Source organism: Mustela putorius, unplaced genomic scaffold, assembly GCF_011764305.1.
Source record: "Mustela putorius furo isolate JIRA1106 unplaced genomic scaffold, ASM1176430v1.1 tig00537227_pilon_pilon_pilon, whole genome shotgun sequence".
In the NCBI taxonomy this organism is placed as follows: domain Eukaryota; kingdom Metazoa; phylum Chordata; class Mammalia; order Carnivora; family Mustelidae; genus Mustela; species Mustela putorius.
This window is the reverse complement of record NW_025422368.1, coordinates 42,877,156-42,902,723: the sequence shown is the minus strand read 5'-3', so window position 1 is coordinate 42,902,723 and position 25,568 is coordinate 42,877,156. Positions and strand designations below refer to the sequence as shown.

The window sequence follows — 25,568 nt, the reverse complement described above, 5'->3', positions numbered from 1 at the left end:
GATTTGTGAAGTGACTGACGTCCTATTTTTAATAGAATAAGTAGCATGTTTATATTTTAAGTGCAAGTAAAAGTTGTTTTTAAAGGATTTTGATATGTTTTTGTTTCTAAAAGAAGCAACAGACTTATTGCAATATATGTAAATCAAAGTGAATCTAGAAAGGGTCAGTGGAGTTATTTTACGTAAAGAAAATAGCCACAGTAACTGCCAGTACCTTAGAATTTCCATGTATTTATAAGTTGAATGAAATGTTCTTTGTCTTCATAGCTGCTGCTAATAGAGTTAGACACATGAGTGAGGGAACAAGTGCCTGTGAATGATGCTATTATACAACATCATTTTTTCTTTCTTTCCTTTGCCTTTCTTTTATCCCAAATGATAGTGTCTATAACTTGCTTTTTTTTTTTTTTCTTAAACTAATTCCATGTTAGCTCATTTAAAAAATGCTTCCTTCTTTTAAAGGGTTGGGTGGGTGAAAGTTAACAAGTTATAGACTCTCACTTCAATCTTACCTTCTGGGCTCTGCAGAGCCCTTGGGCCCTGCTAATGAACTCCCTCTTAGGTCTGCTAAGACAGACACTAGAGACTGGAATGCTCGCTTTTGTTCACTGTTTGCTCTCAGCAGCACCTTAATGATGATCTTTTGCTCCATGGTAGCAGATGGTGGCAGTGACCAACTTCTCCTTTTCTTTCTTTTCTTTTTTCTTCTCTTTTCTCTTCTCTTCCTTTCTCTCTTATTTTTCTTTTCTTTCTCCTTCCTTCCTTCTTTCCTTCCTGTCATTCCCAGAGGCAACCTCACTTTGTTCCCTAAGAGACACCAGTACCAGCTGGGCAGTAACCCTTTTCAGAGGTCTGGCCAACTCCCTGAGGCTTCTAGGGAAAAACTCTGTGTTCCAGTAACATCAACATTTTCCTCTGCTCTTCTAACCTCAGGGATATGAACTGATTTCTGGAATTACTATTCTCTGTTTCTCCTTTTACCTTTTCTAAGTTCTTCAATAACTCATAAACCAACAGTTTATATTAAGCTTTCTTTCTTGAAATGCCTCTAGTAGTTTCTGTTTTCCCATCCAGACCCTGATGGATATAATATTTGACACCTGAGGCGGGTCTGACCCAGCTGGATCTGCTGGGTTGGGAGTCGCAAGGAGCAGAGCAGACTGCACTGCCACCTGAACCTGCTGCACAGTGTGTTCTTGCTCTGGGCCCTGGAAGAACTATAATATATTTAACTAGGATGGACATTTAAATTGTTTCCAATTTTTGTTTCTCTAAACAATGCAGTAAACAACCTTAAATAAATATTTTTCACATATGGGGAAGTATATTTGTAAAATAAATTTATAAAAGTAGAATTGCTGGGTCAAAAGGATTGCCAAATTGTCTTTCATAGAGATGGTATCAATTTAATCTCTCACAGGTAATAAATCTCTATATGCATGAGAAATAGAGAAATAAACAAAGGAAAGAGGGAGCCAGGTATGACACCCTTGTTCTAGTAAGAGGGTCTTGGTCTGTGGAAGAGAGAAGCTCGTCTAGAATAGAATGTCATAGATTGACACAGAATGAAACATCACTTGAGGATTACTTTCTGGCTCAGGCTCTATGGAATTCCCTTTGGAGAGAAGGAAGGCTAAAATACAAATGGAAAAGCCCTCTAAGACACTTTGATACTCACTTAATAGAGGGTAACACAAAAATGGGAGAGAGGTGCCTTGTCATAGATCACCAGGAGGGCTGGGCCATCTGAGGAGGCTTCATGCCTCCCAGTGGAGACTCAGTATTCAGCAAATGTGGCTGTGGTGGCCAGCAGCACGATGACCCATACAGTTGTGTGGCTACTGGAATGCGAGGCAGTGTTGCCCAGCATACCATATGTGCTAGCTGTAAGCACGTGTGAGATACCTCCTAAGGACTCCCCAAAACCCTTGGGTGGAACACTGTAGGTACTGGGTCTGTTTCCTGCAGTAGCTGAGAGTGTAAAAGCTGACAAAACACAAGCTACAAACTCTCATTTACTAAGGTTGTCCCTTTTTTCCATTTGCACATCTTTGCCTCATTAACTTGAGTGGGCTTTCCTTTAAAAATAACTAAATAAAGTACTCTTGTTCTTTGAATCCTTATAACCCATCTCAGCAAACCCAGGTTGTGACTCAATTCATTTTTACCATCTGCTGTTCTTGTCATTTATTCCCTGCTCAGCAGAGCTCTACTGCAGTTACCATGGCCCTTGTTTAGCAGACAGGCTACATTCTACATGCTTGCTTTTACTGATTTCACCTCCGCATTATGTGGTAACAAAATTGTGTATACAGCCAGAGCTGTGTTTTTCCTACTCTGTAAGATCTGGGCTGTTTTTCCTGCAGACGACCTCCGTTTTATGTTCCACCGTGTCTTGTTTGAGCCATACTTAATTTACACGACAGAGATGCTGTCATCACCAATTAACATTTATCAAGGGCCCCCTGGATGCATGGCCACATAGAGGCTAATTTAATATTCTTTTTGTTTCAGATATCAGGTGCCTCCTTCAAATGAATTTTTAAGTATCTCCGTGATGATGAGGAAGGACCGAGACATCAATTAGGATTCAGGAAGACAAGTCTTTGCAGAAAATGCATAGAGCATCAAGGATTGCTATTAATATTTGGAAGTTTAAAAGAGAGTATATTTTCCTCAGTCAACAAATGACAAAAGTAAAGGCATGGTTTTCATTGTTTCTGGAAGAAGCCTGGCAGCATTCCATTCAGACATCTGCCCTTTGATTGTTCTATTTTCCTCTCTACTTATTTCAGTCCTTCTAATCTTCAAGGCTGAGTCTGAATATTTCTTCCTGAGGCTTCTTCTAATCATCTCTGCCCTTAAGGACAACTCCCTCCTTCAACTCCTATAGCCCTTACCTGTCATTTGAAAATTTAGTACCTATGTATTATACTATGATTGAATAAATAAATGTTCATCTTCTGCAAGTATATTAGACAACTGTCTGGACAATTTATTTCTTTTCCATGATCTGTCAGTGGTAGAATCTGGAGGAATATTTATTGATGATGGCAGCAATCTATTATAATCAGATGGAATTTTATTTTTTTAAAACGAGTGAGAGAGACAATGCTGAAGCTTTGGAAGTTGAGACTCACAAGCATCATTCATGTTTCTAACGTAAGAGCTCTATGTGCTTTTTTTTTTTTTTTTTTGGTGAGGCAGGGTAGTAGGAGGCAAGACCATCACTGGAAGTGAGCAGTTTCTCTTTCAAGAGTCACTAAAATTTTTTTTCCGTCTGCCTAAGCAATATTTATTTTTTGCCGACCCCCCCCTTTTTTTTCCCCAAGGGAATTACTATTCATTTTGTACCCACCAAATAACAAATGCTGTAGTAGGGTTGTTGCACAAACTCTAGGATATTATGCCACTGTTTTTTCCACATTATTTTAAAATATGACATAATACAAGACATTGCATAATAAAACATATATGCAAAGTTTAACAAAAGTTATAAAATATTCAAATCATCAATAACCAGGTCAAAATAACTGAATATTACCAGTACCCCAAGAGAATCCCATGTACTTCTTTCCAACTACATCCACTTCTACTTCCCAGAATCTTCCCAGAAAATTACAGGGTGACTCTTGTAATGTCAATTTTACTGCTTTCTGTTATTTGCCGACCTCTTTTGATGTGACAGGAAGTAGTGTAACATGGCTGTCAGTTGGAGGAACGGCTATTCAGAATAGACCTGAACATTTTCGTATCAGAAAAAGAAACATTTCGGTTTCGTCACAGATTTGGAATTAAGAACACACCTTCATGTTTTATGACGTCACGAACCCGGCCCAGCGAGCCTGCGACACACGAATCCCACCAGTCAGTAGACCCACTGTCACACAGGACCCGCAAGGCCAGGAGCCGCCAAGCTCTCTCCAGAACGAAGCTCCCGCGGGGCCCCACCCACCCCGGTTCCGGGAACCTCATTGGCCAGTCTTCCGCCCGCCATTTCTGTTAGTCCCCGGGATTTGTCACGGGAGGCGGGCGTCTTCTTTTCGGGCACTGATTGGTCGAATCTTAACGACGGCAAGACGTTCTCCGAGCCTCTATTGGTTCTTAGGCCGCAGAATGGGCGGGGAAAGGCAGAGCGGCAGGGCTCAAGGAGGAAAGCGCAGACTGCGCCGGCGCGTAGTCGGGGACGCCAGGCCTGGGATTTTGCTAGGGAACCGACTGTTGTCGCCCCGCCCCCTCGGGGCTTTTTGTCCCGTTAACTGTCGGAGTGGCGGGGGCTCCAGCACCGGGCGACATGCCGGTGCGCTTCAAGGTGAGGCCGTGGTCTCCGGATCTGAAGGCTGCTGGGGGGAGTCGTGGCGGGGCGGGTGCGGGGCGCGGGGGCCTCGTTGGCTTTCTGTGCTGCGCTCCTGGGCCTCGCAGAGCCTGCCAGCTCCCGAGCCTGCCAGTCACGATCCTGGAGGATGATTGTCTCCTCCACCTAGCTCCCACTCCGCTCGCACACACTTCCAAGTTGCAGTGTGGAAGCGATAGTTGGTGTTGAGAGAGACTGATTTTGGAGGACACGGGAGTAGATGGAAGGAGGGCACTTTGTAATGAGATCTAAGGTGGCTTCAGATTGGGACACCTGTGGCCCCGTTTCACAGCTTATGCTTTTAACCCCTGTCCCCTACCTACCCTTTAAAACTTTAAATTGCCTATATCTTTTAAAGGAGTGAGAAGTGGGACCTTGACCATGTAAGGATAGGGTGTAAGAAATACACATTGTTCATAGTTGTGCATAAGTTTCAGGTAGGTGGTAGCTGTCAAGACACCCATCAGTGTGACACCTGGCCACAGCATTTCACAAATCCTGTTTTATTTTCTTATCTTAAGGGCTTGTATCCAGAATGGGAGGGAAATTTGTCTTTCTTTGGTAGACTTTTCAAAATTTTGGAAGATACAAGGCATTATACATGATATTGTGTACACACTGAGAACTTAATTAGTTAGGTTAATTATAATGACGAAGATTTGGATTGTCACCTGTTATCAGACAAGAGCCCAGGCTTTGGAATCAGACACCCAGCGAACAGGTGACCACTCAGAAGCTCAGATTCCTGCTGGTATCTGTCTCAGATGGTTGTGAGGATTAAAGGATAGAATACGTGTGAACTGCTTAACATGGGGCTGGATAAGCAGTAGCTGCTATCAAGGAGTTCTTGTGTGTTTATCAACTTCTTTCAACTTTTAACTCTCTGTAGTGGTTCAGAAATTATTTTTACTCATGTCTTCTTTAAAACAACATCCATTAATTGCATTGTACTCAAATTGTCTTTTGTATTACAGGGTCTGAGTGAGTACCAGAGAAACTTTCTGTGGAAAAAGTCCTATTTGTCAGAGTCCTATAATCCGTCAGTGGGGAGAAGGTACCCATGGGCTGGACTTAGATCAGATCAATTAGGTAAGTTGAATGAACTAATAGTCATTACAGCTTAAATAAACCTTGGGGTTAAGTTTGCAAAATGTTTTAAAATTGTGAATCATAGTTCAGCCATTTGTTTAGCAAATATTTATTGAGGGCTTCCTATAGACGTGGACTAATCCCAGCTTCTAGGGAGATAGCCTTGAACCACACAAAGACTCTAACTCTAGGGAAAAACAGTAAAAAAAGTAACTCAGGTTGTTATAGGCTAGCATATACATAACTGGTGGGAGGGCTGGATTGATGGCAAGGAAAGGCCTTTTTGAGGCCTTTATATTTTTTTTAAATATTTGAGCTGATACATGAAAGCTGAGAGCAGACAAACCTGGGAGGTGTACTCCTAAGGTCTTCAGGAAGGGAAACTTAGATTAAATAACTTGCCCAGAGTTCATAGTAAGTGGCACAACCATGATCTGAAATCCAGACCTAGCCTGGATTTGAAAACCTGGCCCTATTAAGGGCCAGGCGCATCTATACAGATGAGTACTTGGGGCCCCACATCTGAGAGTGCTTGAATATGTCCCCCCAAATGTTAGATATTTGAAACCAGGAGAAAAAAAGACAGGAAATAAGTATAATTTTTGCAAGCCTGGGAAGTTAGTAAAATGAGAAGAGTGTTTCCAGAATTAGGTTTGGAGAACAAAAGGAAGAGTGGACTCGAGTGAGTGGCTCTGGGTTCCTCTGAAGCATCAGGATACTTTGCTCAGAGCCTGACTTCAACCAGTGTCCCTGCTTTTTGGGCAAGGTGGTGCTCAGAATCCTTCAAATGACTCAAAATTTTACAAATCTGAGGCCCATTAGATTAAGCCAAAGTAAATCTTAAAGTGTAAATATATATTCCACTGAGGGCCAGTTATGACACAGGAGTTAACCAGATTGTTGCCTTGAAAACATTTGCGCTTAGGTCAACTACATTTGAGGGTGTGTTGAAACAAGACTGGGAGCAAGGCCACTTTGGAGTATGGTACATTATGAAGGCAGTACCGGTCTAGGGGAGGTATATTAATGGAAATATTAAGTAAAGGGGAAGAGCAGAGCGAGAACTCCAAGATGTTCAGAAAGGAGTAACAGCAGTTTTATCTAGGGTTGTTTGGATGTTCTGTTAACGTAATGTATTTTTTCCCCTTCCTGTGTTTTTGCTGATGCTGGAAGAGAAGAACAGACTACTTGAGAACTTTCCCCTTTTATTTTGCTATTCTACCAGAAGTCTCTCTCTGTGTTAAAGTAGAGGGAAGTCTAGGGCAATGGTCTTCAAACTTTTTTGCTTTCAGATCCCTTAAGAGAGTTTAGAAAGTCTTTGTATCCTTCCACATTTTTAAGTTGATATTTAATGTTTTTAATTGTAAGTGTAACAAATAGTTTCAAAGGATATGATTTCCACATATTGAATATTGTGCATATATTTTATATATGTTTTGTTAAAACTTTCGAGCTGCCAGTGTAGCTCATTCCATTTTTGGTAAATGTTCGTTATATAATTGGTAAAGTCAGTCCTCATTGGCAAACTAATCAGGCAAATTAGAATATTTTCTTTGAGAAAAAAATCTAACTTTGTTTTTCAATTCCTATAAATGTGTTCACTTCACAACAATTTCACATGCCATCACTTTTACTCCTGAATTTTAATTCTAAGATAGATAGGTGGGAAAGGTGTAGACCTGAATGAAGTAAGACACTCTTTGTTATTTGTAATCTCTGCTTTCTTTGCTTTGCTTTCAGATATTCTCATTAGTGAATTCTTTCTTGAATTGTCCCTTTGTTTATCCTCCACACCTAGGAGAATTTTTTGTTCCTTGGGGCTAGCTGAGAGGTGTGTCTCCCTTTTGAGAAGTGGGAAAGCCGGGGTGGGAATGATGACTACAGATGGCAGGTGCGTCTTTCAACCAGACAAATGTTGGGAAATAGTGCATATAGAGTTAGGATATGCAAAATGATGCCCTTAAGCGGCCTGTTTCTGCTTATCCCCCACAGTCTCCGTTTGCCTCCAGACACATATGCACCCAGTTTGAAGGCCACTAGTCTAGGGAAGCATTGTAAGGGGGGGCGACCCTGGTTTCAATGGCCAGAACATCTGTCACAGAGGCTAAAGAACTGTGTAGGTTTATGTCATGCCAGATTTTCAGGCCACCTTCCCTCTCCTTCCCTCTAGTCTTACTCTTCCTTACCCTGCACAGCCTTCTATTTAAAGAATGGCCCCAAACTAGGACAGTATCTCGGTGACTGGCCTTCCACAGAGCTCCTCTTACTTGGGTAGAAGGTTAAGTTTTTTGGACATTTGCTTCCCAGGCAGAAATATAGAGAAATAGTATCTTAGCATCTGTTAAAAGGGTTCATTCTCTTTAATTCTCAGGAAATCAAGGCAAGTGTAGAACCAAGATCCAGCATAATGACATCTCATCCCTTCTCTACTTGGTCAACTGTGCATAAGAGCAGCTTTGTGAAAAGTTCCAAATTTTGACAGTACCAGGGCCCATTGTTCTGTTAAGTAGCACAGGAAAGAAATTAGAAACGGAGGCAACATGTCCTGCCTGGCTTGCTAGGCCTGTCACGTTGCAATTCTAGTGACTTATGTTAGGCTAACTCGAACACTGTGACCCCAATTTTAAATTTCTTTTCTTGTCAAACTTTCAGTACTTTTTTAAAAGCAGAGCTAAAGATTTTATGTCGACAAACTCTACCTATCTTTTTTGTAATCCTGCCACTTGAAGGACATTGTATCTCACCTGAATTTTCAATTCCATTTCTTCTCTCATAAGTATTATGAAAAATTGTCTTTGTAACTTTATACTTAAGTAGCTGCAGTTTTTTTACACTATATTTTGTAGGAATCACAAGAGAGCCAAGCTTTATTTCAAAAAGAAGAGTCCCTTATCATGATGCACAGATTTCAAAGTCTCTTGAGTGGAATGGAGCAATCTCAGAGAGCGATGTGGCTACATCCCCAAAACCTGAAGCCACAGAAATAGCAGAATCACAGAAGGGAGAACTAAAAGAAGATGTTAACCAAGAAAGAGTTCTTGCACTAGAAGCCTCCAGGGTTCCCAAAAGAACCAGATCTCACTCTACAGACTCAAGAGCTGAAGGGGCTTCAGATATTGCAGAAAATGATGCAGATGTAATAGCAAACCATATACCGGTTAATGAAAATGAGGGCCTGGAGCATTCTACCAAGCTGCATTCAGAAAAAGTAGATAACAGGGTAGGTATATTCACTATATTTCTTTTTGAAAGCATAGAATTCTTTGTAAATTTCATCATCATTTCAGTAAGACTACATTTTGTGCTTAAAAATTTTCCATTGTTGTTTTCTTACCTAATGTCTTCTAGAATAGTTAAGAGACTGTTGGCTTTAGTTTTTGGAAATTCTATTCTTAAGAGTTGCCATTTTGTACTGGTTATACTAAGATATCTTTTCATTGAATGGACAGTCTGCTTCTGGATTTTATTCATCCTGTATCAGCACTACAGTCCTAAGGGAGAGATCAGATTGAGACAGAAGGAGAGTAGTAAGCCATTACCTCTGGCGGGGGTGGTGAGCTGACTTCTACCTAGGAGCTTTTCAGTTTCTTATTGTGTAAACAAACAATCGGAATTGACAAAATGCAAAAGGAAGGGCAATTCTGGCTGCATCTCCAAGATCTTGGAGTTCTTATGTCACACCTGGCCTGGGGAAGGTCCCTGCAAGCACATAAGCATAGGCTGCAGAGACCTGAGCAGACATCTCACTGCCTCCCACGGTTTTTGCCAGTCCACTGCTGCTTCCCCATTTCATGTCCACTGGAGCTACGGAGAGGCAATCAGAAGTGAAGAATTCGTGTCTTGTTGTGAAAGCCAAGGGGGCTCGGTAGAATCAAGGAAGGTGATGTGTAAGCGGTGGGCCGGGGAAGGGTGTCCCAGAAGCAACGTGTGGATGAGGCGAGGTGCTGCTGTTTCTTAGTAATAGGTCTAATTATGAATAATTCGTAGGAAGGGGCTGAAAGATGCTATCTTTTTCTGGAATGTACAGAAATTAAGAAATAAAATTCCTTGACAGTAGTAAGAAAGGAATTTTAAATAGTTTGTTTAAAAGGGAGATTATTTATCAATTGAAAAAAGTCTGCTAAACAACAGTGTGCATGTAGTTAACAATACTGTATACTTAGAAATTTGTTAAGAGGGTGGATTTCATGTTATATGTTTTTATTTTTGTTTTAGTTTTACCATAGCACAAGAGAAAGTTTGAATAGAACCTTTTAATGACTCTGGGTGGGATTTTTCTTTTCCTAACAGTTGGATAGAGTTCTTCGGAAGAAAGCAGGATTGACTGTTGTTCCTTCACGCGATATCTTGAGGAATTCGGAATATCAAAGGCAGTTTGTTTGGAAGACCCCTAAAGAGACTGCTCCAGTTTTTGCAGCCAATCAGGTAGTTTAATGGATGTAATACATTTTTAAGTATCATCATCTGATGAGAGTGATGCAGATTTACACAGAACTAAGAGCTAAAAGAAATTAGGTACTTAAGTAGGCCTGGAGGTAGGTTCTAGAAAAGTGAAAATGAGATTCTTGCTAAAACCATTCTGTTACTTCTGATTTATAGTAGTAATATGATACTGTCCTAGGCTACTGATGATCATTGTTACCAGACCCATCACACACACTAAATATGAGACAGGGTAATGAAACTTGATGCCTGGTAAGTTTCTGCATGCTGTGAGGCTTTTTTTATTTAATAAAAAAATTATTAAAATTGTTTTTAATCTAAAATATTGTGCTTGTTGACTAATATGTTGCATGTTTTCTGTCTTGCAAGAAAGGCATAACTGCTTTGGATATTTTAATAAATACAAAATATGTTAAAAGTAAGATATACATAATCTGGCTTTTGTATCAATTGAGCCGTAATAGGAACTGTCATTTTAACTATATTTATGAAATTCAAAAGCTATGATGATAACTAAATGTGATATTAGATATCATTGTACCTGTACACAGTTTTTGGTTCTGGACAACCATTGCTAATAAATACTCTGTTGTTTTACTACCTTCTCATTTATGTTCTTAACCATACTTCTAGGCTCTGGTAAGAAAGTATCTCATTTAGAATATCTGCAGAGGCCTGTGATAGCTTAGAATTTTCTTCCTCATGATCTTGGCATTTTTCTTTATAAACAGTTACACCCCTTCATATACCCTCACATTCATTTTCTCTTCTATTTCAACATTCACTTGTAATCTATATACCCCTGAGGACTGAGAGGGTAGATTCAACAAGGCAATAATATTAAGATAATAATACCTGGGAGACAATAAGTTGTGTTGGCTTTGGGCTTGCTTACTTGTTATTCAGTTTTCTAAATAACTGAAATTTGTATAACATTTTTGGGAACATACAAAATAGCATGAGGTGATGTTTGAACCCTTTGTGAATCTAGTCAATAGGAACAGGACTTTTTTTGCGGGCTCCCAAGTGTTCTTGAATATTAAGTGTACCTACAAAATTACTTACTGCCTGAAAATTGTAATTGTTCAGTTTTTGTAGAGCATTTCACCTTTATGCTGAAGCTGATTCAAATCAAAGCTCCACTGACAGCTTTTTCATATTTTGGTGGAAACATTGTATAGAAATTCTCTTTTTATAGGCTCTAAAGTATAGTATAAAATAAACCGCTGGTGATACCTTCACTTGTAGTTTCATTGCTTTCATCAGTGAAGGTTTCAAATAATTTGGCGGGGGGGAAGCAAATGCTCTTTGTTAATTCAAAGCATATCAGTTTCAGGGTCTGGATTGAAGGGCCATGTGATGGAAATTTACAGTGCTTTTTGATAGGGAACCTCTAAAGCTATTCAGTTCTATTTTATCAAACACCTGTTTTCTGAAAGGATGTCTTGTATTAATATGTAAAGGAGTCTGAACAATTTTTTGGCAGAAAAGTCCTTGAGGTTATACTCAGGAAAAAGATACTCTGTTTGGATTTGATCTGTACGAAGATGCACTAGTCAGCACTGTAAAGCGGTAATACAGCTTATTTGTGCTCCATATCTTTTCCTTTTGCTTTCTTTGTGGACAGTGGTAATATACTATAAAATAGACACCATATTATAAAATATTAAAAATAAAAAGAAATATTTAAAAATAAAAACATAGGGATGCCTGGGTAGCTTAGCCAGTTGGGCATCTGCCTTCAGCTCAGGTCGTGATCCTGGAGTCCTGGGGTGAGTTCCCTATCAGACTCCTTGCTCAGCAGGGAGCTTGCTTCTCCCTTTGCCTGCTGTTCTCCCTGCTTGTGTGCGCTCTCTCTCTGACAAGTATGTAAGTAAAATCTTAAAAAAAAAAAAAAATACAAACAATAATTACCTAATTTCTTCCCCTTACATTAAGCTAAAGATAAGCAAAGGAGAGAAACAGAACAAATGAACACATCAGACATTTAAAAATGTTAAGAATCTTCTCTTTTTGGAGGACAAAAAAAAATTCATATCAAGAAGGGAAAAAAACCTGTAGAGCTAACAAAGAATTGCCTTATATAGTGAATGCTTATGTTCATATCATTAAAATAAGCCTATTTTACTTATTACCATACTGATGGGAGGGAGAGGTGGGAAACTTTGGGGAGAAAAGATATGTTTCTGGGTTTTTGTTTTTTTTGTTTTTGCCTAAACATTATTATTTTTTTAATTTTTAATTTTTTAAATTTCTTTTCAGTGTACCAGAATTCATTGTTATTTTTATTATAGGAACTATTATTCAGTAATGAATGTAAAAAGTTGATCTTTGGGTTTTTTTCCCAGCTTTATTGAGGTATAATTGACAACCTGTGGTACATACACATTTATATATACATGTAATGTTTTGAAATGCATATACATTGTAAAATACCACAATCATGCTAATTAACACATTTATCACATAATTACCTTTTGGGTGTGTGTGAGAGTGTGTGTGTGTGTGTGTGTGTGTGTGTGTCTTAAGCTCTACTCTCTTAGCAAATTTCAAGTATATAATATAGTAGTATTAACTTTAGTTCCTGTGTCGTACCTTAGATCTCCAGAGCTTACTTAATCTGCATACTGAAGCTTTGTACTCTTCGGCATGCATCTTCCCATTTCCCCCACCCCCTAGACCATGGTAACCACTACTGTACTCTCTGTGTCTGAGTTCCATTTACTTAGATTCCAATATAAGTGAGATCTGCTCCATTTTTCTTTCTGTGCCTGGCTTATTTTACTTACTTATTTTACTTAGCATATGTTCTCCATTTTGTTGCAAATGACTGTGTTTCCTTCTTTTTTAAGGCTGAATGATATTCCTTTAATTGTGTGTATATATCATTTTCTTTATCCATTCATCTGTTGGTGGACACTTAGGTTGATTCCCCATCTTGACTATTGTGAATAATGCTGCGATGAACGTGGGAATGCAGATATCTCTTTGAGATACTGATTTCATTTCCTTCAGAAATGTACCCAGAAGTAGAATTGTTGGGTAGTTCTATTTTTAATTTTTTGAGGAACTTCCATATTGTTTTTCATAATGACTGTACTAATTTACATTCCTACCAACAGTGTAAGAGGGTTCCCTTTTATCCACATCCTTGCCAACACTTGTTATCTTTTGTATTTTTGATAATAGCTATTCGAACAGGTGTGAGGTGATACTTCATTGTGGTTTTGATTTACATTTCCCTGATGATTATTGATGTTGAGTACCTTTTTTTAAAATTTAAGATTTTATTTATTTATTTGACAGAGAGAGAGAGAGACAGTGAGACAGGGAATACAAGCAGGGGGATTGGGAGAGGGAGAAGCAGACTTCCCACCCAGCAGGGAGCCTGATGTGGGACTGGATCCCAGGATTCTGGGATCATTACCTGAGCTGAAGGCAGATGCTTACTGACTGAGCCACCCAGGCACCCTGATTTTGAGTAACTTTTCATATACCTGTTGGCCATCTGTATGTCTTCTTTGGAGAAATGTTCAATTCCTCTGCCTATTTCTTAATCAGCTTTTTGCTTTTCTACTGAGTTGTAAGAGTTTTTTTTTATTATTTTGTATGATTTGCAAATATCTTCTCCCATTCCATTATTGCCTGTTCACTTTGTTGGGACTTGCTTTTGCTGTACAAAAGCTTTTTAGTTTGATGCAGCCCCACTTGTTTATTTTTGCCTTTGCTTTTCGTGTCATAACCAAAAAATCACTGTCAACACCAATGTCAGGGAGTTTACTGCCTATGTTTTCTTCTAGGAGTTTTATAGTTTCAGTCCTTATGTTCACATCTTTGACCCATTTTGGGTTGACAGGGTCCAGTTTTCTTCTTTTGCATGTGACTGTCCAGTTTTCCTAACACCATTTATTGAGTGATTATACTTTCCCTATTGAATATTTTTGGCTCCTTTGTTGTAAATTAATTGAGTATATATTCACTCATAAGGTTATTTTGGGGCTTTCTAATCTGTTCATTGAGGTATTTGTCTGTTTGTATGTCCTTTATCCATTTTTATTTTTCTAAAAATTTTTTAAAGGATTTTTTAATTTCAGAGAAGAGAGCAAATGGGGGAGAGGGAGGATGGAGGGAGAGAGAGAGAGGATCCTTGAGCAGACTCTTGTGCTCAGTCTCAGGACCCTGAGATCATGACCTGAGCTGAAACCACGACTCAGATGCTTAACTGACTGAGCCACTCAGGTGCCCCTCCCTTGCCCATTTTTGAAATCAGGTGGTTTTCTTGCTATCAAATTGCTTGAGTTCCTTGTATATTTTTAATATTAACCTATTAGATGTAGTGTTTGCAGTTATTTTCTCCCATTCCATAGGTTGCCTCTTTGTTGTTGTTGTTGTTGGTTTTTTGTTTGTTTTTTACTGTAAAGAAGTTTTTTAGTTTGATGCTGTCCATTTTGTCTATTTTTGCTTTTGTTGTCCCTTGGATGTTAATTAGCTATATGAAATGGAATTGTAAACAGTTATATAATTTTTTTGGTATCATATAATATAACTTTATATGTGAAATTCTTAAAGCATTTGAAAAACTAAGTTTTCTATGTTTAATCAGCAAAAAAAACTAAACTAAAGTAATTTTTGTTTTAAGGTTTTCCACAATAAAAGCAAATTTGTTCCACAATTCAAAGGTAACTCAATCATCCATGAAACTGAGTACAGAAGAAATTTCAAGGGTTTATCTCCAGTGAAAGAACCAAAATTAAGAAATGATTTGAAAGAGAATGAAAATTTTGAAGCAATATCTCCTGAAAAGAAGGTATTCATCAATTCTTAACTTTAAATATTTATTTTTTATTTGGCAGATGATCAAGAAAGCGGGAGGAGGGGCACCTGGGTGGCTCAGTGGGTTAAGCCGCTGCCTTTGGCTCAGGTCATGATCTCAGGGTCCTAGATCGAGTTCCACATGGGGCTCTCTGCTCAGCAGGGGGCCTGCTTCCCTTCCTCTCTCTGCCTGCCTCTCTGCCTACTTGTGGTCTCTCTCTGTCAAATAAATAAAATCTTTAAAAAAAAAATTAAAAAAAAAAAAAAAAGAAAGCGAGAGGAGGAACACAAGCAGGGGGAGTGCAAGCAGGAAAGCAGGCTTCCTGCTGAGCAGGGAGCCCAATGTAGGGTTTGATCCCAGGACCCTGGGATCATGACCTGAGCTGAAGGCAGATGCTTAATGGCTGAGCCACCCAGGCGCCCCCTCTTAACTTTAAACAAAATAAAAAAACTTGGAATTTTAGATTCTACATGTTTTCTTTTACCAAACACTACCTGAGATTTTTGGTTTTAGCTAGTTTAGTAATTCATTTGTTAGTTCATTAAGTGTCACATATTCATTAAGCACTTAATGGGAGCCAGGCACTAGGTAGGTACTGAAAATACAGCGATAACCACCTAAGCCCTACACAGCTTTTGGGCTAAGGGGGAGACAGAGATATAACTAAATAAATATAATACTGTGGCAAGTGCTTGGCAATACGGTAGTTAAGTCTGTGATATCTAATAGCAAATGATTGGTCTTACAATAATGTGAACTGTAGGGGTAACAGTAGAAATAGAAATATATACTTTAAATAATGGAGATCAAACACAAACACACATACATACATGTATTTTCTTTTTATTTTTGTTTATTTGTCCGTTTGTTTTTGGGCGTGGAGCCCAACTCAGGACATGAACTTAGGACCCTGAGATCAAGACCTGAGCTGAGATCGAGTTTGATGCTTAATGGACTGAGCCACCCAGGTGCCCCCTTTTTTATGTTATGTTATGTTATGTTATGTTTATGTTATTTCTTTATTTAGTTAAAGTATGTATACATGCATTTTTAAACCAAAGCTTCAGCGTGGCAAATTACAGCTAGTCTAAATTATGTGATTTACCTCAGTATGTACAAATGCCTGCCTCTGAAACTACATCTCATTTAAGTTACAGTGTCAGGTTAAAATTATTGTAAATTATAGGTAAATGGGGCATTAGTCCTATTTTCAAATCTTCTGGCATGTTATAGTTAATAAATACTTTATGGATTCTAAAAATAGAAAATACTATGACAAAGTAAATTGGCATCTATATTTCTGTAGACACACATATATACATATTTTTGGATTTATGATATCAGGCAGAAAAAAATGGTTAAGTTATTCAGTAAAGCAATGTGGTTGGTAACGTACTCAGTGGGACCTTATATGTAATTACTGTAACACTAGGGGCACAGAGCTGGCTCAATCTGTTAAGCATCTGACTCTTGATCACATCTCAGGTCTTGAGCTCAGGGTCACAAGTTCAAGCCCACATTGGGCTCCGCACTGGGTGTGGAACCTACTTAATTACTATAATACAATTAAATATAAATTTAGAATATCAAAGGCAAATGTAAAAGCACTGTTTAATAGGTAGTAACATCGAGGTTTTTTTTTTTTAGATGTTTATTTGTTAAATTAAAAGGTTTTTTTCCTAGCTAAGGATATAAAAGCCTTTGTTAAAAAGTGAACCAAATCCTGAGCTATACTTCAAAAAACCAACCAGGTATACTAGTTTCAAAACTTGCTTGTTGATTGCTTGTGACTTTTAGGTTATCTTTACTTCCACAAACAGAATTATAATACGATTGTCTGATCGTTTTTTATGACACTTATGTTTTCACTTTAATGTATAATCTATTTTAAACATAAAATGTTTAAATTATTTCCATTTTAGTGTAATAAAACAGATGATCCTTTAAAATTAGAAGCAGAGATGGAATCAAAAGAGTCAAACCAGCCTAAAAAGAAGCTTACTCCTTGGAGACATCAAAGACTTGGGTACGTATTTTAGAAGAAAAATATCATGTATTTAGATGATCAGCATGGTGAAATATTTACTCTCATTTTCGTTTCTGTTAGGAAGGTGAATTCTGAATATAGGGCAAAATTTCTGAGCCCAGCCCAGTATTTGTATAAAGCCGGGGCTTGGACCCGTGTGAAGGAAAACATACCAGATCAGGTGAGTATACATGAGCTGAGTAAGGCCACATTTTCTTTGAACTCGGATCCTCGTTTGATTTCACACTGAATTTCATTTAGTAATAGAGACTACAGTTTAAAGATGTGTGATATAATAGTAGCACTGAAAGTATCAGGAACTTAAAGTTATATGTTAGGATATAATTTATCAGTGTGTTTGCCCTTTTTTTTTTAATATCAAATCCCTCCTTTCTCAACTAGAGATTTTTATTATTACAGTCTTTTAAGTTAAAAGGGTGTTTTATAATCCAGTATTTCATTGTATTAATACAATTCAGTTTATAGAATTGTAGCATTGTAGTTTTCTTAATAACATCCAGACTTCCGGTCTCTCAACTGAAGATTCATTTTCAAGATTAGTTTGTCTGATAGTGGCCTCCACTGGCTGTGTGTACTATGACAGTCTGTAAGCATAAGGGAGGTGTGGCCTGTGCTGATAGTAGGCATAAGGGAGGTGTGGCCTGTGCTGATAGAGGTTTGAGTTCCAGTGTTGGGATACCCTGACATATAGAGAAATTCTGAGGATCCTAAAGAAAGGTTTAAGGGAAAGGGTAATCCTAGAAGTGGGAAGCTTCTTATAGTCAGAAACAGTGCAGTTTCTGCTTGTCGTGCAGTTACCATCCTTTAAACCACATTTTGATGGTTTCCTGCGTTTTCTGTGGGAATAAGCAAAGGCAAAACAATTTAGACTTTAGTAAACACCCCCTGCCCCATCATTGTGAAGAGAGAGGTAATTTGGATCGGGATTAAATCTTTCATTTAGCTCTATACTTTCAGCCATGGCTAACAGTTAATGCCATGAGCCTCCAGAGGAAGGCATTGGCACCTCGAGCGGCTGGCTCTTAGCCTCAGCAGCTGCCAGACCAATGTCCTAGTGAGAGTCCTGTATTCCACGTGTTGTTTCAGGAGGTTACTCAATTCCTTCCATCATGGCTGCGCCTGGTGCTCTCTAAGGCCCTGCTTGAGCATGGATCAGCAGCAGTACTCGCAGAGTAAAAGGCCAAGTCTTGAAGCTGTCCCAATTATTGTTGGAGGCAAAAATTCATGCATTCACTGTGGTGAAATAAAGTTAAAAATAAGAGCCTCAGGAGCAAGCCTGAGGAAAAAAAGGAATTGCATCAGTGAAACTCCTGGACAGTTTATGGCCATGCCAGACCTTGGCAAGGAGCTCTGAGCAGTCTCAAGGGGAATGAGGAAAAGCTGGAGGCAGAGGCAGGGTGCAGGGCATGGCCATAGAGGGCTAGTGTGGCCAAATACTAGGTGTTAGCCACTGGCCTGTTACATTTAGGGCCTTCACTAGGTTGAGCTCATGAGAGGCTTCTTGTTTTGGAAAGATTATCTCTCCGTCTCAGAATTAAGACTCAAATCTAAAAATTTAATGGACCAGAGGATTGTTTTATCTGGAGTCATGATAAGGTGATAGTCCTAATCCTGCCTAGATGTAAGAAAAATTTTCTGTTGATATTAAAGACCTGTCTTTCCAAGGTTTCCTATTAAAACATCTTGGTAACATGACTTTTTTAGGCTTCCCCCCAAAATTCATTCCCAATGGTAGTTGTTAATGTTTAAATTAATGCGATTGTGTGCCTTAACCTCTGTGGGCAAAATAATTCAAAAAGTGAATTGGAACTAGAAAAGAATAAGAAGGTTTAGCTAAATTTTATCACTGATGGTGATAGCTGTTTCAGTTGACCAGGTCATAGATATTTAATATGGGCTATATTTTACTTGAATCTTAGATTTTATCTTTAACTTGAAGACATTTACTTATGGGACTGCTTATGAGATATCTAAATATAAGGTACTTCCTCATTTTCTCTCTCTTAACGTTTCGTGAATGAATAGCATTTATACTCGTCAAATGTACTCAGACATCAGTGACTTTATTATCATTAGAATATTAGCTTTTTGAGTCCTATTATAGTTTTCTGGTCCATATGTCATATTCATTTCCTTTTGTGTTGTTTGAAATATGAAACTTTTTGAATCTATAGTGTAATGCCTGGGTATTTTACCCTAAGACCCAAGTACCTATTGCTATAACATTAGAGTGGTTGGTTTTATTTGTCCAGGGGCTAATGTGTTATGTCCATTATTCAGCCACTGGCACCATTGCTTTTTAAAGGGTTGTTTTTAATAATAACTGGCAGTTGTGATTGTTTGGTCTCATCCTTAGAGTAACTGAACTGGTGTTAAATTTCTTTTTTCTTGATTGTTAGGTGATCTAATCATCCAAACTACATTAGTTGAGCTATGTTTTCCTAAAGTGGCTCCCACAGATAGGACTTTAGTTGAACATAAAACTCCACATTTGAGAGACATGCTGTAATTTAACAGACATTGTAATGATGGCTAGACATAATATGACTCATTTTGAGGGGGATGAGTTTTGGGGGAAAATTTTTTATTAATCTTTCAGGTTTTTTTTTTTTTAAAGATTTTATGCATTTATTTGAGAGAAAGACAGAGATAGTGAGAGAGAGAGCACAAGCAGGGAGGAGAAGGAGAAGCAGGCTACCTGCTGGACAAGGAGCCCGATGTGGGGCTTGATCCCAGCACCCTGGGATCACGACCTGAGCTAAAGGCAGATACCCAATCAACTGAGCCACCCAGGTGCCCCAATCTTTCATTTTTTTAAAATTTGAATTTTCTGTATATAAATTTTAAATGACTTAGTCAAATTCTTATTTTGGGAAAAGAAATTCAGAAATGAAAACATTCTAGAATCTGCTAGCATTTATATCCTATAATCTGATGGCATTACTTGACTTGGAAAGGATGTGTGTATTGTTTTAATTGAGTGTGAGTGAGTTCATATCCTTTTTGTGGCTCTGCTTGTTAGTTGTAGGGGTTGTTCTTGATACTGTGTTCATACCATTTGGTTTTTTTCTTTTTCTAGTAGAACAACTTGCTTAAGGAAATACCAACTTTCCATTTTTTCATCCTAGTTTAGGATCATAGAAATCTAAAATTAGGTATTTATAAACCACTATAGCATTAGCACTAAGATTATTAATAAAGATTGCTGATAAATTTAAAACATTGAGTTTTGAATGTTAGTAACAAATAGAACTGAATAAAGTTTTACATAATTTCCATCATATCTCCTTTTTTTTTTAGTATTTTATTTATTTATTTGACAGAGATTACAAGTAGGCAGAAAGGCAGGCAGAGAGAGAGGAGGAAGCAGGCTCCCCACAGAGCAGAGAGTCAGATGCGGGACTCAATCCCAGAACCCCGGGATCATGACCTGAGCTGAAGGCAGAGGCTTTTACCCACTGAGCCACCCAGGTGCCCCCATCATATCTCCTTTTTAAAAAAAATACTGTCGACAAATAAACCAGATCACTGGCACATAGAAGGAATATTTACCCTTCCTCTCATTCATCAGATGGTAGGTCCTCCCATTTGGACGGAATACAACCTTTTCTGTTGCTCCTTCCCCCACCCCCACCCTACCTTACATACAGTGCAGGGCTGATGGACCCCCTTTTGAACCACTCCTTCAGTTTATATCTCCTTTGTTTGTTATGGCATAGGCCATCCAGTATTATGATGATAATTTTATCATAGAGGAGGCAGTCTGCCTTCTCTATCGGAATCAGCGCACATTGAGTGCTGCGGGGACTTTCTTGTTTATCTCTGGCTCCCACCTACCCAGCTCAGGCCTAACACTTAGTCCATACTCAAGACACTTGGGATGTAATGCATTTTCCCTCACATTGTGGAGTTTAGAGGTTAATGGAGGAGAATGATGAGAATAAGTAATCCAGTAGAATGAAGTAAGTACTAATGGGGACATGCATGAAGGGCTTTGAGAAAGGAGGAGGAGGAAGCTGTGCTGAAGCTTGAAGATTTGACCATGTAAGTGATGGAGCAGCTGTGAGACATTTGAAACATGAGGGGACTTGATAGAAATAAAATTTGGATTATAGGGGCGCCTGGGTGGCTCAGTTGGTTGGACGACTGCCTTCGGCTCAGGTCATGATCCTGGAGTCCCGGGATCGAGTCCCACATCGGGCTCCCAGCTCCATGGGGAGTCTGCTTCTCCCTCTGACCTTCTCCTTGCTCATGTTCTCTCTCACTGTCTCTCTCTCAAATAAATAAATAAAATCTTTAAAAAAAAAAAAAAAAAAAAAATTTGGATTATATCAAGGCCCTTTATAACGAGGCCTCTGTGCACTCACGACACTCTAGTGAGGGGGCACCTGGCTGGCTCTGCTGGTAGAGCATGCAGCTCTTGATCTTGAAGTCCTGGGTTCAAGCCCCACATTGCTATGGAGCCTACTTAAAACAAAAACAGCAAAACACCCTGGTTAGTAGTTCAGCAGTATCAAACCCTATGTGTCAAGTCCACCTGTTAAATGGAAAAACCACTTCTAGGAATTTAAAGTGTAGGAATTAACACAAATGTCAGATGAATATGGCTGGATTTTTCTTGGCAGTGAAGAAAATATGTTGGATTACCCTTTCGGATTGTTTCAGGTGACTTTCATCCTTTTGCATTCGGGAGTGTCTCCTTAAGAAAATGAGGATGTGTTTCTCTAGTTGCTTTTGCAATGCCAAGTTTCATTATTTGCTTTTTGGCCTGTTAGTGAAAGAAAATCTTAGCAGACAGTATCTGCATATCCTTTTAATGTTATTATTCCATCTTCATGATAGGAAAAATTTAGTTTTTTAAGAATAAATAAAGATGATTTTAAACATTCGTAAGCAATTTAATTTTTTTATCTGGTGGGACTTGAATTTAGGGAAGCCAGCAGGTGGCAGCATGCTGTATAAAGTGAAAGGGTTTCAAAGCTTATAAAAGGCTTCTTTCCATATGAAAAGATGTTATTTGCATTTTAGGGAATTCAGATTATCTTATAATTCATCAGAACATTATTTTGTATTGTCACTTTGCTGAATATATTACAATTATTATTTAATACATTTTTCAAAAGTTGAGATTTTGCAGATGCCAAGGGAACATTGAGGAATTTGGAGAAGTAAACCTCATGATTGTCTCACTAGGGGCTTCTATGGAAGTAGCAGTTGTTGTGGAAACCAGGAAGTAAAGCCAGAATTGGAGTTTCTGGCATGTCTTACTCTCAGTACTCTAACAGAGGTGGGGAAGTAGGAATAATAATTAGGTTACCTGTTGTTGATAGCCTTTGAGCCATGCAAGAATGTGGCTGGTGTTCAAGGTAATATTAAGATATCTTGCTCAGTGAATTAAATATTACTAAAAATAATTTTAAAATATTGATCGATAACTTTGTTATATATTTAGAAGGGAGAATAATAAGGTATTTCATTGATTCCCGTTAATAACTACGACATTAACTGTCATTAAGTGTGTTTCTGTATTCCTCTCCTAGGCTTCTCTAAATGCCATGTGGTATGCAGAGGTTGGTTGCTTTTGAGTTTTTAAAAACTGTAATAATGCATAGAGTACTTGTGTAATTTCAGTCAAAATACAAAGTAGGTGTCAATATTTTTCTTAGCTGCTACAAATTCTTCTTCCTGCCTGCTGGCCTTGAAATAAAATAACTGCATTGCGCTTTAGCTTGACTGTTTTAATTTCTGCTTAAAAATGCACATAGTCTGATGATGTCTGTGTCTTTTTGCCTTCCTTTCTCCTTGTTCTCTGGCTGCATTTGTGCATCGTCATTGGTAAGCTATGTGGTGATATTTGCAAAGGAGCTCTTACAGTAATACACAATGTCTCAACTCTGCTGCGTAGGTTAAAGAACTCCGAGAGAAGGCTGAGTTTTATAGGAAACGAGTTCAAGGAACACATTTTTCTCGGGACCATCTGAATCAGATTCTGTCTGACAACAACTGCTGTTGGGATGTCTCCTCCACCACGAGCTCAGAAGGAACCATTAGTAGCAACATCAGAGCTCTAGATCTTGCTGGGTGAGCTCTGTTCTGTGTGGATGGCACAAAAGTATGTTGTAGCTTAGGTAGATCATGGAATCATACAGGAAATTGACATTATTACTCAAAATCTGTCCTCCGGTCAAATGGAGATATGCCAGCCACTTATTTCATTATTTTTAGTGTATTCTGTGTGAAAATAAAGCTGTGTGTAAATAATACATAGTGTAAATCTGGAAGACTGGACTTGATACTATATATATGTAATTTTTATAATATCTTTTAAGGGTAGACTAGGAATGATTATGCAATAGATGGAAAGAATGTTAAAAAGTAAGAAGAAGAAAAGGTAGCAACAACAATGACAATTTAGAGAATATAAGCTATTCTTATGAGAATATAAGCTAACATTCATTAACAGGTTTTGGTGGCTAATATGACATATAGGCCTTGATTCTGTGGGACAATTCTCTGCTCTATTGGGTTTTAAAATGAACATTATTCAACTATTTATAAGAGAAATAGTTGATTTGTAGCAAATAAAAGTCTTTAGTTGTTGATAGCATATTAATAAAGTCATATAAGCCAAATTGAACCAGAAGTTCTTATTATGACATCAGATTTTAAAAATCCATCACAAAATCCATTATTTAGAAATGTCTGGAAAAGATTAATCAATCTAAAGTATGAAGTATAAAATTTGAATCCATTTGTTTGATCCACAAGTACAGTTGTTTGTGCATAAACCGTAATTGAGTAAGTTAGACCATGTGGAGTCCTCACTTATGTGTGTAAATGTCAGTCTGGGGGACGCTCATGAGTGTTGTCAGCAGTGGTACGGGCATGCATGTGTGAAGGTAGGAGTAAGAGGAGATACATACATTTCATTTTGGAGTACTGTAATAGAAAATCCAAATTGTAGCTTTAGTTTATTATACTGTCAAATGAACTCTTAATTAGATTTCTTTCTTTGGTATCAGGGCAAGATAATATCTGTGGGGAACATTGTTGTGAACACTGAAAGACCATGACAGCATTGTTAAATTTAGTATAAACTAGAAACCTCAAACTGAAGTTTGAAACTATTTTTGTTATGCAGAGATCCTACAAGCCATAAGACTTTGCAGAAATGTCCTCCTGCAACACTGGAAGAAAAAAGGCCTGTCTTGGAAGAGCAGCCCCAGAAAAATAGCACAGAGAAATTGGGCGTGTCAGATGCTCCCGCCGTACCTGTTAGAAGGCGCCTGGCGTGGGATGCAGAGAACCCCGATGAAGGCATGCAGAAACCACCAAGAGAGGAGGAGGAGGTGGAGGAAGACGAGGAGGAGAAAACAGACAAGGACAAGCAGGTTCATATGGGAGAGCTGGAGAAGTTGGAAGTACATGAAAAATCTAAGGCAGACAAGATAAAAGAAGGGTGAGAGTTTAAAATCAATTGGTATATGGAAGCATGCATATGGTTAATATTTTTTGTTTTGTCACTAAATAGATGGCTTACATTCTTAGTTTTATGACTAACAGAGAACAGATGTTAATGTCACAAAGCAGACATTTTTATATGATTTATAATTTGATTGACTCAGGTATTTGAGTCACCAGTAATTGATGGTTGAACAGTTGAACACTGAGCTACTGGGGAAGAAGTAGGATTATTTTCATTTATGTCCTGCTAATTATGATTTGCCAGATTTGAAAATGTGTCTGGAAAAATGGCTTTCTTATCTATTTTTTAAATTAACATATAATGTATTGTTTGTTTCAGAGGTCTGTGATTCATCAGTCTTACACAATTCACAGCACTCACCATAGCACATACCCTCCCCAATGTCCATCACCCACACCCCATCCCTCCCACCCCCTTTACTCCAGCAACCCTCAGTTTGTTTCCTGAGATTAAGAGTCTCTTATGCTTTGTCTCCTTCTCTGGTTTCATCTTGTTTCATTTTTCCCACTTACCCTATGATCCAATGTCTTATTTCTCAAATTCCTCATATCAGTGAGATCATATAATTGTCTTTCTCTGACAGACATATTTTGCTTAGCATAATACCTTCTAGTTCTGGGACACCTGGGTGGCTCAGTGGGTTAAAGCCTCTGCCTTTGGCTCAGGTCATGATCCTGGGGTCCTGGGATCGAGCCCCACATCGGGCTCCCTGCTCTGCCGGAAGCCTGCTTCTCCCACTCCCCCTGCTTTTGTTCCCTCTCTCACTGTGTCTCTCTCTGTCCAATAAATAAAAATAAAGTCGTAAAAAAAAATAAGTGATTTCTGCAAATAGTTAATTGCCATTGGTTTGTATGTTAATTGCTTTGGGGAGTGATTCTCTACCACTGATAATGGTGCTTTTTGTTCCTAATCAAATCGCTTATCATTCCATCAAGAGTTTTGTGCCTAATAGGAAAGTTAGGCCCCGACCTAATGGAAGAATTCTCTGCTGTTTTTGCTGGCTTGCAGTGATCTTCCTTCTTTTCCAATACTCAAGTCACTCTTAACCAGATGGGGCTTTGTTATTTTTTCAGAAACAAAATGTCCTTATCTTATAAATTGTCTATTTTATTATTATACAGTAATCACAGAATATTTTCAATCCGATTTTCTGGAGGAAATGGTTCATAGTAGTTTGTTTCCACCTATAGGTCAGAGTCTTCTTCTGTATCTTCTGGAAAAGGGGGCCGGCTTCCTACTCCAAAGCTGAGAGAACTTGGTGGAATCCAAAGGACTCATCATGATCTCACCACTCCAGCTGTTGGTAATGGGCAGACACAATGGTTCTTAATTTACC

The 25,568-nt window shown here is 38.5% G+C and overlaps 1 protein-coding gene and 2 long non-coding RNA genes across 15 annotated transcripts in view; 2 read left to right on the top strand and 1 right to left on the bottom strand.

Moving 5' to 3' along the window:
- Nucleotides 1–2,977, top strand: part of LOC106005766 — a 116,958-nt gene extending 113,981 nt beyond the window's left edge. For all 9 annotated transcript variants that reach the window (XR_006604613.1, XR_001179378.2, XR_001179377.2 and 6 more), the window contains one exon: nt 2,515–2,977. This is a non-coding gene — a long non-coding RNA (uncharacterized LOC106005766). The remainder of the gene's footprint in view (nt 1–2,514) is intronic.
- The window catches only part of LOC106005767, a 169,485-nt gene extending 165,549 nt beyond the window's left edge, over nt 1–3,936 (bottom strand). For both annotated transcript variants that reach the window (XR_006604617.1, XR_001179379.2), the window contains exon 1: nt 3,807–3,936. This is a non-coding gene — a long non-coding RNA (uncharacterized LOC106005767). The remainder of the gene's footprint in view (nt 1–3,806) is intronic.
- Nucleotides 3,937–4,123: 187 nt separating this feature from the next.
- Nucleotides 4,124–25,568, top strand: part of MDM1 (Mdm1 nuclear protein) — a 33,412-nt gene continuing 11,967 nt past the window's right edge. Inside the window, exons 1-11 of one of the 4 annotated variants that reach the window (XM_004752465.3) lie at nt 4,152–4,312; nt 5,329–5,443; nt 8,290–8,663; nt 9,734–9,868; nt 14,526–14,693; nt 16,622–16,725; nt 16,807–16,906; nt 22,287–22,316; nt 22,652–22,827; nt 23,888–24,205; nt 25,423–25,535. In XM_004752465.3, the coding sequence (XP_004752522.1) occupies nt 4,295–4,312; nt 5,329–5,443; nt 8,290–8,663; nt 9,734–9,868; nt 14,526–14,693; nt 16,622–16,725; nt 16,807–16,906; nt 22,287–22,316; nt 22,652–22,827; nt 23,888–24,205; nt 25,423–25,535 (1,651 nt within the window). In that variant the 5' untranslated portion in view covers nt 4,152–4,294. Of the gene's footprint in view, nt 4,313–5,328; nt 5,444–7,814; nt 8,261–8,289; nt 8,664–9,733; nt 9,869–14,525; nt 14,694–16,621; nt 16,726–16,806; nt 16,907–22,286; nt 22,317–22,651; nt 22,828–23,887; nt 24,206–25,422; nt 25,536–25,568 lie in introns of those variants that run through there. The other 3 variants (XM_004752462.3, XM_004752463.3, XM_045073089.1) reach the window with 3 other exon arrangements.